Source organism: Canis aureus, chromosome 5 (genome assembly GCF_053574225.1).
Source record: "Canis aureus isolate CA01 chromosome 5, VMU_Caureus_v.1.0, whole genome shotgun sequence".
Taxonomy (NCBI): domain Eukaryota; kingdom Metazoa; phylum Chordata; class Mammalia; order Carnivora; family Canidae; genus Canis; species Canis aureus.
The window spans coordinates 70,709,372-70,727,583 of record NC_135615.1 but is presented as its reverse complement, the minus strand read 5'-3'; the positions used below and the strand labels follow the sequence as shown (position 1 = coordinate 70,727,583).

Sequence of the window (18,212 nt, the reverse complement as noted above, 5' to 3'; positions counted from 1 at the left end):
ACAAAAAAACACTAGAAATACTATACAATCCAGCAATTCCACTTGTGGTATTTATCCAAATAAAATGAAAACACTAATTCAGAAAAATAATGCACCCCATTGTTCACTATGGCATTATGTACAATAGCCAAGATATGGAAACAGTCTAAGTGTCCACTGATAGATGAACAAATAAAAATGTGGTATACACACACACATACACACACACTCTGGAATATTACTCAGCCACAAAAGAATATGAAATCTTTCCATGTGTGACAACATGATCCTATAGGATAGTATGCTAAATGAAATCATACAGAAAAAAAAATATAGCATGTCTTCACTTGCATATGGAATCTAAAAAACAAAACAAACTGAACAAACAAAACAAAGCAGATTCAAATAGAACAAAATGGTAGTTAGGGAGCCTCGGGGGAATGAGCAAAAAGACAAAAGGAATAAAGTACAAATGTCCAATTATAATATAATTAAGTCATGGATATATAAAAAACTACAATATAAAAAATACAGCCACGGGGGATCCCTGGGTGGCTCAGTGGTTTAGTGCCTGCCTTTGGCCCAGGGTGTGATCCTGGAGTCCCGGGATCAAGTCCCAACATCGGGCTCCCTGCATGGAGCCTGCTTCTCCCTCTGCCTGTGTCTCTGCCTCTCTCTGCCCACCCTCCCCCACCCCCGTCTCTCATGCATAAATAAATAGAATCTTAAAAAAAAAAAAATACAGCCAGTAATAGTGTAATAAATTTGTATGATAACAAATGGTAACTAGACTTATCGTGGTGATCATTTCATAACCTATGTGTCAACTCATTCTGTTGTACACCTGAAACTAATATATGTCAACTGTACTTCAATTAAAAAAACTAAAATTTAAAAACTAAAAAATGGGGGATCCCTAGGTGGCTCAGCGGTTTGGCGCCTGCCTGCCTTTGGCCCAGGGTGCGATCCTGGAGTCCCAAGATCGAGTCCCACATCAGGCTCCCTGTGTGGAGCCTGCTTCTCCCTCTGCCTGTGTCTCTGCCCCTCTCTCTCTCTCTCTCTATCATGAATAAATAAATAAAATCTTAAAAAATAATAAAAAAATAAAAAATACCCAGAGTCTGGTTGGCTCAGTCGGTAGAGCATGCAACTCTTTGACTCCTGATCTCAAGGTTGTCAATTCAAGCCCCACGTTAGGCTTAGAGCTTACATAAAGAATAAAAAATTAAGCCTGCAGAAAAGTGCCACCAGACATCTGGAATTTGTGCTTCAGATCCTGGGTTTCGATCAATCATTAAAAAGGTAAAACCACCTTAAACACAAGTAAAAAATAGGGATGCCTGGGTGGCTCAGTGGTTGAGCATTTGCCTTGGCTTAGGTCATGATCCTGGGGTCCTGGGATGGAGACCTGTATCAGACTCCCTACAGGGAGCCTGCTTCTCCCTCTGCCTATGTCTCTGCCTCTGTCTCATGAATAAATAAAATCTTATTTTAAAAAAGTAAAGATAAAATAAAAAATACAAAGCACTGCCACTAGTGAAGTTATTTTCTTTATGTTTCTATCTCTACATTAGAGACTTCTGAACCTTTAAAAATCTTTAGGTATCTAAAAGAGATGAAAGCATATCTCCAGACAAAAACTTGTACACGTTAGGCACCTGGGTGGCTCAGATGGTTAGGTCATAATCTCTGGGTCCTGGGATGGAGCCCTGTGTCAGATTCCCTGCTCAGCAAGGAGTCTGCTTCTACCTCACCCTCTGCCTCTCCCCTATATTCGTGCTCACTGAATGAATAAATAAAATCTTTAAAAAAACAAAAACTTGTACATGAATGTACATAGCAGTATTGTTCATAAGAACCAAAAGTATAAACAACCCAAAGGTCCATCAATTGATAAACGGATAAACAAAATGTGGTATATACCTATATAATGGATTATTAATAACAATAAAAAATGAGGTACTGATACATGCTATAACATGGAAGGACCTTTAAAACATGATGCTTGGGATGCCTGTGGTTGAGCGGTTGAGCATCTGCCTTTGGCTCAGGCCTGATCCCGGATTCCCAGAATCAAGTCCCCCATCAGGCTCCTTGCATGAAACCTGCTTCTCCTCCCTCTGCCTGTGTCTCTGCCTCTCTTTCTGTGTCTCTTATGAATAAATAAATTTTTTTTTTAAGATTTTATTTATTTAGTCATAGACACAGAGAGAGAGAGGCAGAAACACAGGCAGAGGGAGAAGCAGGCTCCACACAGGGAGCCCGATGTGGGACTCGATCCCGGGTCTCCAGGATCACACCCCAGGCTGCAGGCGGCGCCAAACCGCTGTGCCACCGGGGCTGCCCTAAATAAAGTATTTAAAAAAAAAAAAAAAAACATGATGCTAAGTGAAAGAAGTTAATCACAAATACTACATATTGTAGGACTCTATTTCTATGAAATGTCCAGAATAGACAAATCCACAGAGTTGACAGGTGGTTGCCAAGGATTAGAAAGTGAATGCTATTGGGGAGCCTGGGTGCATCAGTCTGTTAAGCATCCAACTCTTGATTTTGGCTCAGGTCAAGATCTCAGGATTGTGAGATCAATCCCCATGTCAGAGCACACTGAGTGTGGAGTCAGCTTGGGATTCTCTCCCTCTCCCTCTGCTCCTCTCCTCATTCTCACATACACTCTCTCAAAAATAAATAAATAAAAAAACCTTTTTAAAAAATGTGAATGCTACCGGGTATATTTGGACGGGGTGATGAAAATATTCTAAAACTGTGGTGATGGCTGGACAACTCTGTGGACACTAAAAACCACTGAATTGTACACTTTAAATAGATCAATTATATATCATTAAAGCAGTTAAAAAAATCTTCAGGGCCCTCGATTTGTACAAACCCAAGAATTTTCCTGAGGAGGTTCATAAAAACACTAAGGGTACTTTAACCATAAAAGAGCACTTACTAAAGGCAATAGACCTATCCATATCTGCTAAATCTTCTGAAACCATTAATAAGGCACTTTAAAATCAACAGTTCTCCAACAATATTACATGAAAAAAACACACAAGAGCATTCCTCTGAAAAAGGTCCAATTACTCTTCAACTGCAGGTTCTATCACCAATGTACACCCGTCAGGCCCAAGTTCTTTAGTCAAGTTTCCAAATATTAAACTCCACAACCCATCACTCCTCACTATAGTCACAGGCAAGGCACAAACTACCAGAGCAGTCCACTGAGTAGAAGCCACTCTCTCATTACATCTCCTTATTATATCCAGAAAATGAAGAAACTGAATATAAAAAAGAGAGGAAGAGGGCCACAAATCCTTCAACCAACAACAAAAACACAAAAACTATTACACCCTATCTTCAGCACTAACTACTCTTCTTGGCAGTGTGTGGTCAGTCCTATGTTTCTCTATGAAAGTTATGTCATTATCCAAGAGTGGATAAATTCTAAGCCAGTGCTAGAACTTTTTTTTAATTATCTTTTCCACAATACACAGAAGCATAATTCTGTAATCAGGCTCAGCCTGTACAAAGTGTTCAGCAAATGCTGTTGCCTGAGAGAAAACAGACACATACACAATAGAGGTCTCTTCTGCAAGTACAGAGAAGTGTGCTAAGAAACAGTATCATATTACTTTACTCAAAAAGCACTTCAAACACATCCATAACTGAAATCTAAAACATAGCTCTTCCTAAATAACTGCTATTTTTCTTACTGAGAATCTCATAATAATTTTTAAAAAAAGATTCTATGTCATAATTCATCACATTTCCCTCTTTTCTTTGGCCACAGGTACCACCCCAGAGCAAATTCTATAACCCACTCCTCTGGCAAATATTTATAAATTCTAAATTAACTTCCTTCATTTCCCTGACATACCCTTATTTTCCCATTGTTACATCTCATTACCACCTATCCTATTTTTCCTAATTTCACAACAAACACCTTCTGAAACAAAGATATATCTCTGCAAGTTGCCATCTAAGGAGGACAATCAAGTACCACACACAATATCAGAGAAAAGCAACTGATTGCTATTTTTTTTCACCAGAACTAATTCTTAAAAATGGAAAATAGAAAAAAAAATGGAAAATAGTTCTAAAAGTTACAGTTAAAGAAAACCTACTGACGATCCTTTTGATCAAGTACATAACATTAAGTCCTTGTGAACTCCAAATACAATGAAAAAGGCTCAAGGAGTACAGATGTAAAACAAAATATGAAAGCATGGACTACTCAGCTTTAAAGTATGATGTTAACCAAATGGCAAGACCCAAATGCTGAAACATCTAAGCAATCTACCCAGAAAAGTAAGAAGCCCATAGTCTAAAATGATCATTCAGCAGGAACAACAGAAAAGGATCTCCAGGGGCACCTGGGTTGCTCAGTGGTTGACCCTCTGATCCTTTGGCTCAGGTCGTGATCCCACAGTCCTGGGAATGAGTCCTCCTGGGAACAAGTCCCGCATCAGGCTCCCCACAGGAAGCCTGCTTCTCCCACTACCTATGCCCTTGCCTGTCTCTCTCATAAATAAATAAATAAAAGGGGAGAGGGAGGGGGAGGGGGAGGGGTGGGGAGGGGAGGGGAAGGGGGAGGGGAGAGGAGGGGGAGGGGAGAGGAGGGGAGGAGAGGAGAGGAGAGGAGAGGAGAGGAGAGGAGAGGAGAGGAGAGGAAGAGAAGGATCTCCAGGGAATGACAAGATTTTCAGTATGGGAAATACTTGAGCTCCCTCCTAGTTTAACGGAGTATTTATTAATTAAAAATATAAGGATTAACTCCCAGCCATTGAAGAGTTAAGGACACCCATACCAAGGGTGGAAATCAAGATACCACTAGAAGGTGACACGACAAAGTGAAAGAAAATGGAGGTACAAACAAAGTCAAAAAGAAGGTTAATCCACTGACTTCTGCCTGGCTATCTAGAATTATCTTCCACCAGCTGTCAACCCTATGGAGGATACTGATCTATCCTAGTGCCAACAGACTACTAGCAAAAGTAAAGATCTGCTTAGTTGTCCTCTAAAATTTCCTTTCACTCAAGTAGAGCTACCTACCTCTGCCCCTTAAAATCCAGTACAGAGGCCACACAGTTCAACTGGTCGACCCTAAAAATCTTCCCCTATTTCATCACCCACTTTATCTCACAGCAGTTTACAGAGAAAACAGATTTCACAATAAGAGAATAAAACAATCACAAGTCAAAGACTTGACCTTGGCTTTGCATGATGAAACTTTCAATACTATTGAAAATAAAAGTGCTCAGGTTATAAAAATTACTGTTGAAATAAATACACAAATTTTTTGTAGGCAAGATTTTTAAATAATATTATTTACTTAGGAAGATGTGTTTTCTAGTATTTTATAACATCCTGACCGACATACATTGTCTTGTTTACTGTAAGTTTTACAAGCCAAAAAAACAAAGTCCATGAGACTTCTTTCCCTCATTCCCCTCCAAAGACTTCAATTTGGCTCAAAAATGGGGCTCTGAAGTTTCTAACTATGCCAAATACAATAATTTTAAGTCTTAAAAGAAGTGACAATATATTTATATTCTTAAGGTAGAAAAAAAGACCAATACAGAAAGAGCCCAATCAAAAAGAGTTTGCACATGGTTCAGTCAGTTAAGTGCCTGAGGGGAGGGGGGTCCTGCATGGAGCCCAGCTTAGAGCTCCCTACTCAGCAGGGGCTCTACTTCTCCCTCTTCCTCTGCCCCTCCTCCTGCTCATGTTTTTTCAAGGGCTTGCCCTCTTTCTCTCTCTCTAATAAATAAAATCTTGGGATCCCTGGGTGGCGCAGCGGTTTGGCGCCTGCCTTTGGCCCAGGGCGCGATCCTGAAGACCCGGGATCGAATCCCACATCGGGCTCCCGGTGCATGTAGCCTGCTTCTCCCTCTGCCTATGTCTCTCCTCTCTCTCTCTCTCTGTGACTATCATAAATAAATAAAATAAAATTTTTAAAAATCTTAATAAAACACAAATTTGAACACCTTCCTCACCTCAAAATTATTTTATCGTCTTTAAGTTTCATCTAGTTTTAAACATTTATTCAAATATTTAAACAGTTTAATTTTTAAACTTAAATTTTTTGTTTTCAATAAATTTTAAATTATTTAAAATAGTTTGCAAGATTTTTTAAGCAGTGCATATTACAAGACATGTTCTCAAGCTGTTGTTTAAACCTTTAGAGAGCCTCACGCTGATTATGTTAAAGTTTACATTTCAAATATAGAAAATATTTTTTAAAAGTCACATACATATATTTAGGCACAGCTTAAAGAGCTCACTATTAAAAGAGGAGAAAACCCAGATACTACATCACGCAGGAAAATCCTAACTGGGATGCCTGGGTGGCTCAGGGGTTTAGCGCCTGCCTTTGGTCCAGGATGTGATCCTGGAGACCTGGGATCGAGTCCCACATTGGGCTCCCTGCATAGAGCCTGCTTCTCCCTCTGCCTGTGTCTCTGCCCCTCTCTATGTCTCTCATGAATAAATAAAATCTTTTAAAAAAAAAAAAAAAGGAAAATCCTAACTTCAAAGGGTTAAAAAAAAAAGTTTTTTAAGTGTAAAAAACTGTTCACAAACAAACAATAATGAATGCCTATAAAGTACCTGGCACAATAAATAGTTTCCTTCCCTCCAATAGTAGTGGCTGGCATCACAGCCTGTGATACTCTACTTCACCAGTTCACTGCTAAAAACCATTCTGTCAATTTGATTTAAATCTTGTTCCATTATGCCAAAAGGCCTTTAAAAAAAAAAAAAAAAAAAAGGTAATGAAATAGGTCCACCAAACAGGAATAATAGCCCAGGGGTTATGGCAGATTGTGCTGGCAAATAGATCACCATATATTGAGTCATTCTGTCTTGATATAGATAAGTTTCCCACAATTACTACTTAGAATACACATGTAATAAAAACAAATCAGAAAAAAAAATGGACTTTCAGCATTACTGTTTCTGTGGAAAAAAGGCACTTGTAATTCTAGAAGAAAAGTCAACATTATTTATATTCCTCTCATTATCAAGTTTATCATCTCTAAAATTCAAGCAAAAATTATGGCAACTAATTCTCTGACCTCAGAATGTGCTACTTTGTTGCAATCATTTTGTTTGCTTTGGTTTAGTTTTTAAAGCAGGAACCATTGGGGGGAGAGGCAGAAACTTAAGAGAGCATGGGAACTGGAATCACAAAGACCTGATTTCAAAACCAGATTCTATCTGGTAACTAAGCTTCAGTTTCTCATCTCTCAAAAAGGATACTACCTCCCCCGTGGCACTTTTCTGAGACTTAAAGACAGGAAATACAGTCCGGTGTCTGAAATATAAATGTTTCTATCCCCATCAGTGGGGTTCCCACCTGACAAATTTTTTTTTTTTACTCCTCCAATCAATAACAGTGACTGAGGAGGGCAGTGATTCTCCACCTAAAGATAAGCCCCTCCACTCTTCAATTCTACTACACTCACCACTGCCTCACCTGTTTGCCCTTGTGTTTCTCTGCAGGACAGCTAAGCTCTAAGATCTACTGCTTTATCCGAGTACCAATCTGAAGAACTTATGATCCTCCCTCAAACAATCAACACAAAAATTACAGCCATCACCTGACAGTCTTTAAAAACACAAGTTTCTGCCCTGGAACAGATAAACACCAAAACCAGTAAATTATAATACATTATAATGACTGTAGTAGAGGTAATCTGTTTTTGGCTCACATCTGCAAACAGCAACTACCCTAAGTTTCTCTAACACTGTTCATTATATCATGTGTCTGGTCCAACAGAACTGTGTTGTGATGAGTGCCAATTACCAGTTGGTTCACTGGTTTAGGCCCCCTGGGTATGGAACAGGTTTTGCCATTTAACAGTAATTTCAGTTTGCTAACTGACCCAGATAAAACTGCTCAACAAGTCAGATGTGGTTCTTTATGATAAGGCTCAGCATAAGACACAGCCCAGACTAATAAGCCTTCTATAAACACTTGTTGACTTACACAGCACAACCAGATTTTAGATCTTAGAGCGCTGCCAAAAACTGACCCAGAATTTGATCTTCCCACCTCACACAGGACAGGCAAGCACCCTGATTCTCCTTTAAGCTTTACCTAACAGCCTATCATTAGGCAAGCCAACACAAGATCTATGATAGAGATTTTTCAAACCAATGTTTATGACTTCTAAACAATGTTTACCCAAATAAGGCAAAGATTCCACTTTTGCCCCTACACAGATATCATCCAAACCAAACACCTCCTACTTTGCCCTCTACCTGCACAGCTGCCTACATTTCAAACTCAACATACATACTACCAAATTTAATTATCTTGTCCCCAAACCAGATACCCCTCTCTATTCCCTTTCCTCTATTCTTTATCCCAGGGACCTAAGATTTCTAATTCAACCATTAAACTCTGTATTTCTTAATCCCATAACTTCTTTTCCATTGCTCACACCAACCCTTACCACCCACTCCAATCTCTCACTGCCAACTCAATCTTCCCAAACACCAATGGATAAAAGCCATTCCATACATATACATTCAAAGATCCTGCGGCTTACTGAATAAATTTTAGCCTTGGCATTCAAGGCCCTTCTTTTTTTGACAATGTCCTTTTTCTCCAATTTTATTTTAAAGCCAAATGATTAAGCAGCCATGCATTCAACAGATTTCCTCTGAAGTTCTATTATACGCCAAATTGTAGGGAATGGGATATTGAGGTGAATAAAATCTGATTCCTATCCCCAAGACTCCAGGCAAATAGCAAAGAAATATAATGCCTTAAAGATAAAAAGCGCCCTAGAGCACCCAGGTGGTGGCTCTGTCAGTTAACCAGATTCCAGATTTCAGCTCAGGTCATGATCTCAGGGTTCAGATCAAGGCCTATGTCCAGCTCTGTGCTCAGCAGGGAGTCTGCTTGAGATTCTTTATTTCCCTCTCCCTCTGCCCCTCCCCCTGCTTGTGCTATAATAAACAAACATCTTTAAACAAACAACAACAACAACAAAGATTAAAAGTGCCCTAAGTGCAGGTATCCCTTAGGAGTACCTGTTTGGTGCAGTTGGTTGAGTGTAACTCTTGGTTTGGCTCAGGTCATGATCTTGGGATCCTGAGATCAAGCCACCCAGATCAGCCTCTACTCCCCACCCCAGCTCACTCTCTCGCTCTCTAAAATAAATTAATTAAAAAATAATAAAAGCCCCCTGTATGTCTTAACTTCTTAGTGCCCAATCACATACCTACACATAGTAAATGCTTATGAAGCAGCACTGATACTGAGGATTATTCCAATAAACCAAAGACATATAACCAATGTGCTCAAAAAATCTCATGAACATAAAAGATAAATTCCATCTCTTTATCTCTACTATAATAAAGAACCACGGCGCACACACACTGCCTTTTTTGGAAGGGTCAGAAAAAGCACAACGAAGAATTCAGGTTTGCAAAGTGTGCTCGTACCTGATTTATTTCTGAAGCAGAACAGAAGCACCAGAGACTTAGTGAAAGATGTCCGTTCTTTTTGCTAGTCAGTACTCATTGACAATATAAAATGAGCCCTCTGCAAGTTCAACCTATACCCTATTTCAAAGAATAGCCTGATTAAAATATTCCAGTCCTTTTATCACTATCAGGAAGCTAGGAAACACAGTTCAGACAACACTCTCTTCTCAGTAAAATATATTTGTGATTCCAGCTATGGTGTGGGATTAGTAAAGTAAGCATGTTAAAACTAACCAAATGAAACAAGTGCTTAGAACAAGAGGACAAAGATGGTTGAAACCTAAAAGCCACAACCGCACCTCTCTGACACAAAACATCAAATATACCAGTTCCATTTCAAATAAACTTCACATGAGCAGCTAATTTGTTATCAACTTCCTACTACTTTTAACTATAACATCTTAAAAACAAAAGTCGCCCACACCCAACAGGAAAGGCTCTGAAAATATGGATGCAAACTATAAACAGCTCAAACAGTTCTTAAAAGAATATATGTAAAAGGAAAAAATGTATTCTTGGTTTAAAAAGTATATGCAGGGACGCCTGGGTGGCTCCACGGTTGTGATCTGGGCTGCGCCCAGGGCGTGATCCCAGGATCCAGGATGGAGTCCTACATCAGGCTCCTTGCAGGGAGCCTGCTTCTCCCTCAGCCTATGCCTCTGCCTCTGCCTCTCTCTCTCTCTCTCTCTCTCATGAATAAAGTCTTTAAACAAAAAAAAAAGTATGTGCGAAAACACAACACATGCACATCAAAACAATCTTGTCTTAAATGAATTGTTTACTATTTAGCACCAGAATGATAAATGACCCAGTAACAATATTACAACATTCATCCTTTAAAACAAATGACTCTTAAATTTGGACCAAATGAAATTAGCAATTTAAGCTTTTAAAGACATTCACTGGAAGCAGATATCCTAAGTGAACAGAGATTATAAAACAGTTTCAAAGCTGAAATAGTGAACTTTTTTTTTACCTGATGTTCTGCATGAATGTTATCCCCAGTAGGCCATCGATGTTTGCTATTATTATAGCCGCCTCCACCACTGCCTCCTCCCCCAAGCTGCTCACCATGCTGCCTCTGAAAGAAGTAGTCCACCATAGCGTCGTCTTGGGATCGTCCTGCAACTCCTATGGATCCTGGGACAGGGCTGGAGTGTGTCCCAGCTGCAAGAGCCTGATTTGCAGCTGGTTGTGGCTGCGCTTGCGACCCTGTTCCAGATGTCAAAACAACAGGCATGTTGGGATTAGCTGGTTCTTGAGGGTGATGTTTCAGGTGGGGGCTGAAAGAGTCCTGCCAAAGCACTGCTTTTCTCTTCAAGACACATGCAACGCTCATTCCACCAACACCTAAGGACAAAGAAGTTACAAATGTTTAAAATTTCCATTTTTTAAAACATAACTTGCTATATACCAAGACAAAAATTAGTCCCATGTCCTTTGCAATACCACATCTACAACCATTTTCTACGAAGCAGCTAAATGTTTTATAATATATATGTGACTTTCCAAACTGAAACCTCTATTTTAAAGTTGCTGAATATGAGCAGGTGTGGAAATAAGTATAGCTGGTTCATGGCAGACAGTATGAAAGACACTGAGATCAGAATTCAATACAGTAGCTTCAGGAAAGCTTATTGCTACCAAACCTAACAATAGATACAGAATTGGACTTTAATCAGTGGCTCTTCTACTGGACTTTTTTATACTTTAAGCCAGTTTTGGCAGATACTTCTTTTTTTTTTTTTTTGGCAGATACTTCTTAAATGAACAAAAGTTCTATAAAATATCACTTTTCAAGTGGAACAGACATAAGCCAATAAACCAAACAAAAATCCAAACCCCATATATAATTAGCAATGACTCGGACTATCTAAAACTTGAAAAGATCCTTTAAAATGTCCAACATATTCATAGGATGCTCCTTGAAGAAACAGTAAAGGCGGCCCCACCCCACCCCACCCCAGAACAGCAACAGAATGTTCTTAGCCTGAACCCTTCTGGATGCTGTTGATGGGGGAGCGGAGGTGGGTCAAAATTTTTACCAATAATTTACAATTGTAATCAAATCATTATTCTACTATAAACAGGATGAAATCAAATCAAACTCATTTTACTAATGTAGAAATCTCACTATTAAAAAAGATACCTCAATAATAACAATTGTGTGGCAAATATACTGCAGGACAATTTTATCAGACTTACTTTACAAATGAAAACACTAAGGTTGGGATCCCTGGGTGGCTCAGCGGTTTAGCACCTTCCCTCCACCCAGGGCGTGATCCTGGAGTCCCAGGATCAAGTCCCACATCAGGCTCCTTGCATGGAGCCTGGTTCTCCCTCTGCCTGTGTCTCTGCCTCTCTGTCTCTCTCTCTCTCTCTCTGTGTGTTTCTCATGAATAATTTTTTTAAATCTTAAAAAAAAAAAAAAAAAAAAACACTAAGGTTATATGATGTGCCCACAGCCATCCAGCTAGTGAGTTGCAAAACCTAAATCTGTTTCAGGAGCGCCTGACTGGCTCAGTCTATGGAGCTTGTAACTCTTGATCTTGGGATCTTGGGATTGAGGGCTGGAGCCCCACAATGGGTGTGAGGATTACTTAGAAATAAAAAGTTTAAAAAATAACCAATCTTTTGCACCCAAGCTTAGTTCTATCAACCCCTTGCTACTCCCCAGTAAATCAACACAGATAATATTTCTCTCTTATTCTTTGGAACAAAGAATCTCCAAAATGTTACTATGAAACATGACTATTTAAATTTCTTAAAATCAAAAACTACATTTGTACATAAGATAGAACATTTGTCAGACTGTGGGTGCTTTAAAAATTGCTACAAAGAAATTAATCAGTTATCTGTTAGACAATACCTGTCAATAGTCACTGGAGTCTAATTTCAAGGCTATCAGTTTAATAGTCCACTACTACAAATGCCTTCTCTACCAAGGCCTACTGAAACATTTCAAAAACAGATTCACAAGATTTATGAGAAATCTATTATTTCTTTATAGAATTAAACCTCCTGGTAAAGAAGCATTTGCTTCTCACAATCCATGTTTTGAAGCCAGAAAAAGACACCATGGAATCTGTAATTTATTCAAAGCCTAATTTGGAAATGCCTAGTTTCAGTTAACAATTCCAATCCATCGGAATCTTACTAGAGTAGTGGGTAGTCTAGCTTTCTAGACTACAGTTTCTGCTTTTATGAATACAATCATGTTCAAGCTTAAGTACCAAAACCAGAAAGTCATAACAGTATTTACCACAGTTCTTTGCAAAGCGCCAACCGGCCTAACACCCTCTCATTTGATTTTCAAAAGAATTAATTGCCCTTTTTTTATGCAAGTATACCATAACATTGTATTAGTTTTCCTGTGCACAACATAATAAATGGATATTTGTATACACTTTAAATGATCACAATAAATCTAGTTACCATCCATCACCATACAAAGTCATTGCCCTTTTATCAACAGTAGCCAGTCCCATTTTCTTCCACAAGGGAGTATCAATGTAACAGTCTGTTACAAAGTGAGGAGTCCCAAAACCTAAGTTTTACCTCTAACCTAGCAACCTCTCTGAGCCTGTTTCCCCATCCAGAAAACAGAAGAAATCCTTTCTCTAGGACTCACAAGTTCTTTTAATCAAAATCAAATGATATGACAACTTTTTGGTAACTTTAAAGTCACCATGCTGAGACCCCAGGAATTCAGTTACACCAGTTAAGGCAATGAAGCTCCAACCCCTTAAGAGGATTCCTAAAATAGCAAATGCAATTTTTACTGAAATAAAAGACTTGCCACAATACTTATCTAGCAAAGATCTTCCATACGAAAAAAAGTTTACCTCTGAAACGCGCAGAACACTACTACTTTCTAACAAGAGGTTGGGGAGGGGGGAGGAGTTCCATAAAAAACTTCAAACAAAACAATTGGCTTTTGTAAAGCTATCTGTATGCCCTAAGACTTCCTGCTTTACCTAATGAGGCAAGGCAGTTTCTCAAACAAGAGAAAACCTGGCAGAAAGGACAGTTTGAAAGTGAGCAAATACCTAAGCAATTAACATGTGTCTTGGGTAGTTGTGTAATATCTTGGCAACTACAGCACAAAAATTAAGAAGTCAGTCACTTAAATATCAGAAAACATTTAAATTGTTGATGCATTTTATAGAACTCTCAAAGCACACTAAAAAGTTATGTGCAGCATCTGAAATGTGATTCTTTTTTTTTTTACAAATAGCACATAATAAAAAATACTTTAAGCAACTAGAACTCAAGGGCTGATTCTAGTTACTCTTACAAAGTTTTCAAACTGTTCACATCAAAGTTTTTTTTTTTCTTGTAATATCACTAATAGATTTTATTCCAAGCAAAGGAACACATTTAATTTCCCCACCACTCTTTTTTTCTCTTCAACCAAAACGCTTAGTTTAAAAGGTGTTTATTTTTTTGCCACTCGGGGGGGAAAAAAAAAGTTCTCTGGTCATAAATGGACTTTAAAGCAGTTCATCTCAAACCCAAACTAAACTTCAAACCCAACTTCAAAAAGCTGCGGCCTTGGACGGAATGAATTCAATTACGGCTAAGGCGAAATACTAATTCAAAGTTCAAAATCCACTGGGTATTTCCCAAAGACCCGGATAAACAATCAACAGCCCCAAAAGAGCGTTTCTACAAAGTTAAAATTAGCAAGGAGTCCAAACGTTTGTTTACCCAAAAAAGAAAAAAAAAAAAAAAAGTGCTTTGGGGAGCCACATTATCTTGGCTTGTTTGGGTGAGTTTGCGTGGTGTTTTTTCAAAAAACAAGCAAGCAAACAACAAAAAAAACACTGAAGCCACGAGCCCATTGTTTCAGAAGTCACGGAGTTTTAAAACAGAACCTCCTCCCCCCACCCCAAAACAAAACAAAACAAAACAAAACAAAAACTCTTCCATAAACTCTCATTCTCAGTCCCAAGGAAGAGGAGGACGCGAATGGATTGGGTTAAGGACAACTAGGAAGAGTGTTTTCCCAATGAGACAATGAGGAGCAACAATTCTTCAAGTTGGGGGGGGGGGGGGGGAGGAGGAAACCTTCCCCGATGCCGGTGTGTGTGTGTGTGTGTGTGTGTGTGTAAACGCGCCCGTGGGGGTGGGGGCCCCCAGGGAGGGGGTGCAAAAAGTTACCGGAGCCTCTTCCTCACTTGACGTGGGAGTGGTACTGACAAGCATCACGCCCGACGCCTGTTTACCACGACCGCCGAGTCGAGGGCTCCAACTCTCCCATACTCGCGTCCCTCTTCTCCCGCGACCCCGAGGGCGAGCCCGCACGGGGAGCCTCAGGGAGGGAGCGCCCCCCGAAAACAAAAGGCCACAAGCGCCCGGGAGGCAGCCAAGCGGCCTGAAACTTCCTGAAGGCCACTTCTCCACGTCCGAGGCTCGCAAAGTTCCCCCCCACGGCGGGTCTCGTCCTAGACCGAGGGCCAGGGCTGCTCCGCGAAGCGAGGCATTGTTCCTCCCGCTCCGGCGCCGCCGCGGAAGCCCCCGGGGTCCAGGGAGCCGGGGTGGCCCAGAATTACACTTGATGGCCACACGGGAGACTCGCGGCTTCGCAAACCCATCCAAAAAAAAAAAAAAAAAAGAAAGAAAGAAAGGAAAAAAAAGCAACCCGAACGGCAACCTCGATCTTCGTGGGCTCCAAACGGGGCTGAGCAGAAAGGTACAGGCGCGTCTGTGCCCCGGGCCCGGGCCTAAGGCCCCGGCATTTTCCTCGCTTCGACCCTGCTCCCCGCCCCCTCCCTCCTTTGATAACAATAGGGGCCTTGCTGCTGACTCCAAAACATGTACGAGGAACAGCGAGTGAGGAGCCTCAGCCAGGGCCCCGGGCGGCTTTTCCGGAGCCCTTCTCACCGCCACAATCGCCCTCAAACACCAATACAAAGGGACAATCTGCTCGCTGGGGGTCCGGAGCAGCGTTTGGGGCCGGCGAGGTGCGGATACTCACGGGCGGAGCGGTAGGATGAAGATGGATTTCAGCCCCCCGATCTTCTCTCTCCGGCGCTCTCGCTCCCCCTTACCTTTCACTCCGACAACATGGCGGCCCACTGGGGACGGGGCTGGCGCGGTGCATCCTGGGATAGGCGCTGGCCCCGGCTCCGGCGGTGGCAGCGGCATGTGCGGAGCAGGCAGGCGGCTCTGGAACAGGTTGCCTGGTTGCCATGCCAACCCGGGGCCTGTGTGAACTTGGGAAACTCGCAGGCAACACAACCGCTGCGCGCGCGAGTGCCCGCCCGCCAGGCGAGCGCGCGCGCCGTCGCGGGCAGGAGGCGGGCTCCGCGCCGGCCCGGGCGCGCCCGCGGGGCTCTCTGGGCGCCGGGCCACGCGCGGCGGGGAGCCGGGCTCCGGGGGGGAGGGGGGAGGGGCGGGGGGACCCGGGGCGCCCCGCCCGCCCCCGCCCGCCCCCGCGCGCTCCCCGCCTCCCCGCCTCCCCGCCGCGCTGCACCAGGCCGGCCTGCGGGGAGACGCGCTCGCTCACTCGCCGCCCCGGCGACACAGGTGCTGGCTCCTGGCCCCTCTGCTGCAACTTTCTGGCTCCGGGGCCTATTGAATCTCCCTGCCCTCGTCGCCCCGTTTGCAGAACGAAGAGGAAAATGGGAAGGGCTGCTCAGAGGGACTGCCGGGGGGATTAAGCGGAATGATGTGGCTTATTTATTCCGTTTAAAGATGCCCAGTGCTAAAAAATTAATAATAATAATAATAAAATTTTTAATGAAGATGCCCAGTGCTAAATACAGTGTCTGGGACCTGCAAACGGGACCAATGCATCATTTTACAGGGGCCCGAGCAACATGAAAGTGCGGGGCCCCTTGTTCAAAGTTGTTAAGGAGGGGATCCCTGGGTGGCTCAGCGGTTTAGCGCTGCCGTCAGCCCAGGGCGTGATCCTGGAGGCCCAGGATCGAGTCCTGCATCGGGCTCCCGGTGCATGGAGCCTGCTTCTCCCTCTGCCTGTGTCTCTGCCTCTCTCTCTCTCTATGTCAATCATAAATAAATAAAATATTAAAAAAAAAAAAGAGGAATAGAAATTTGGCCATTTGGGGGATGCCTGGGTGGCTCAGCGTTTGGGCATCGGCCTTCGGCCCAGGGCGTGATCCTGGAGACCCGGATCGAGTCCCATGTTGAGCTCCCTGCATGCAGCCTGCTCTGCCTGTGTCTCTATCTCTCTCTGTGTGTCTCTCATGAATAAATGAATAAATAAATAAATTATTTTAAAAAATAAATAGTATTACATTTCTAAAAAAAAAAAAAAGAAAGAAAGAAATTTGGCCATTTGATGCAAGTGACTTTTCAAATCAGTAGTATTTGGCAAGATACTGTTATTCCATCTCAAACTAAGCCCAAGATGGGTTGAAAACTTAGGCAAACCACAATACTACAAAAGACCAGATATGGGGAATGGGGGATATGGGGATATCTTTATAATAATTGGAGGAGGGAAAAATGTTTATAATGAATGAAAATCAATTATTTTTAAAATTGAAAGATATTTAAACATCTATCAGGAAGAGCTGCCACCAACAAATACAACAGAGAAAGTAAGTTTTAAAATGTTGCAAAAATAAAATAAAATGTTGCAATATGCATGGTAGACAGAGGGTTGATCTTCATGATCAATTTTTTTTAAAAAAGTAATCCAAAATAAACACAAAATCACTAGCCTATAAACACGTAAAGATAACTAGCCTGGGGCTGAGGGGTATGGGTGTATTCCCATGGGGAGAGATAGCTAATAGGTACCGGTTTCTTTCCTGGGTGTTAAAGTTTTAAAGTTAGATTATAATGATGGTTGCGCAATTCTGAGAATACTGTGTACTAAAAACCACTGAACTATGTACTTTCAATGGGCGAAGTTTATGGTATATGAAACATAACTCAATGAAGCTGTAAAAAAATGGGAAAATAATACACACAACTTTGTAGTGTTTGCATCTATTAATACACTGGCAAAAATTAAAATCATTATTAACACCCTGATGTGGCAAGTTTTGTGAGAAAATCAGCACTCATATTATTTGAGTATATATTACTTTTATTTTTTTTTAAAGAACGTTATTTTTATTTTAAAAGTAAAAAAAGTGAGATTTTCGTTTCTGAAAAAGAAGGCAAGACTTTAAAGTTAGAGGTCCTGAGCTATGACACTTCCTGGCTGTGTGGTCTTGGGCAAGTCCCTGAGTCTCAGCCCTCTCATCAACAAAATAAGATTGTCAATACTCTTCTCACAGGGTGGTTACAACAGTTTAATGAACTAACATATACAAAGTGCCTGACACAGAATCAACACTCTGTTTTATTGTAGCTGTTTTATTGCAGTTGTAGCCTTGTATTCATTTCTGAATCCCCAGGGACCAACATAGTGCAGGGCATATGGTCATTGCTCACTAAATATTTGTTAAATGAATGAATTCAACAGCCATTTGTGGTGTCAACTCTCAAATTCAACAACCCTAAAAGGAATATGTTGTGTTCAGAGATCCAGCTCTTAAGCCAGACAAGAAATTACTTAATCTCTCTCAGTGTCCATTTTCTCCCATGAAACATGAGGTTAATATAACAGCACTAAATGAAATAAAGCAGATAAAGCATTTAGTCCTATGAGGCCAAGACACCTGTGTGCTGAGTAGCTATAATAGAAAAGTATGTTAAAGGAGGAAACATAGTAGACATGACAAAACTACAAAGTTTCCAGAATCTTACCAGGC

At 41.3% G+C, this 18,212-nt stretch overlaps 1 protein-coding gene across 20 annotated transcripts in view; it reads right to left on the bottom strand.

The window, feature by feature from the left end:
* Nucleotides 1-15,685, bottom strand: part of PUM1 (pumilio RNA binding family member 1) — a 134,435-nt gene extending 118,750 nt beyond the window's left edge. For 8 of the 20 annotated variants that reach the window (XM_077898781.1, XM_077898783.1, XM_077898790.1 and 5 more), the window contains exons 1-2: nt 15,534-15,685; nt 10,457-10,830 (exon numbers count right to left, since the gene is read on the bottom strand). In XM_077898781.1, the coding sequence (XP_077754907.1) occupies nt 10,457-10,830; nt 15,534-15,630 (471 nt within the window). In that variant the 5' untranslated portion in view covers nt 15,631-15,685. Of the gene's footprint in view, nt 1-10,456; nt 10,831-15,460 lie in introns of those variants that run through there. The other 12 variants (XM_077898784.1, XM_077898785.1, XM_077898786.1 and 9 more) reach the window with 4 other exon arrangements.
* Between the last annotated feature and the right edge of the window lie 2,527 nt (nt 15,686-18,212).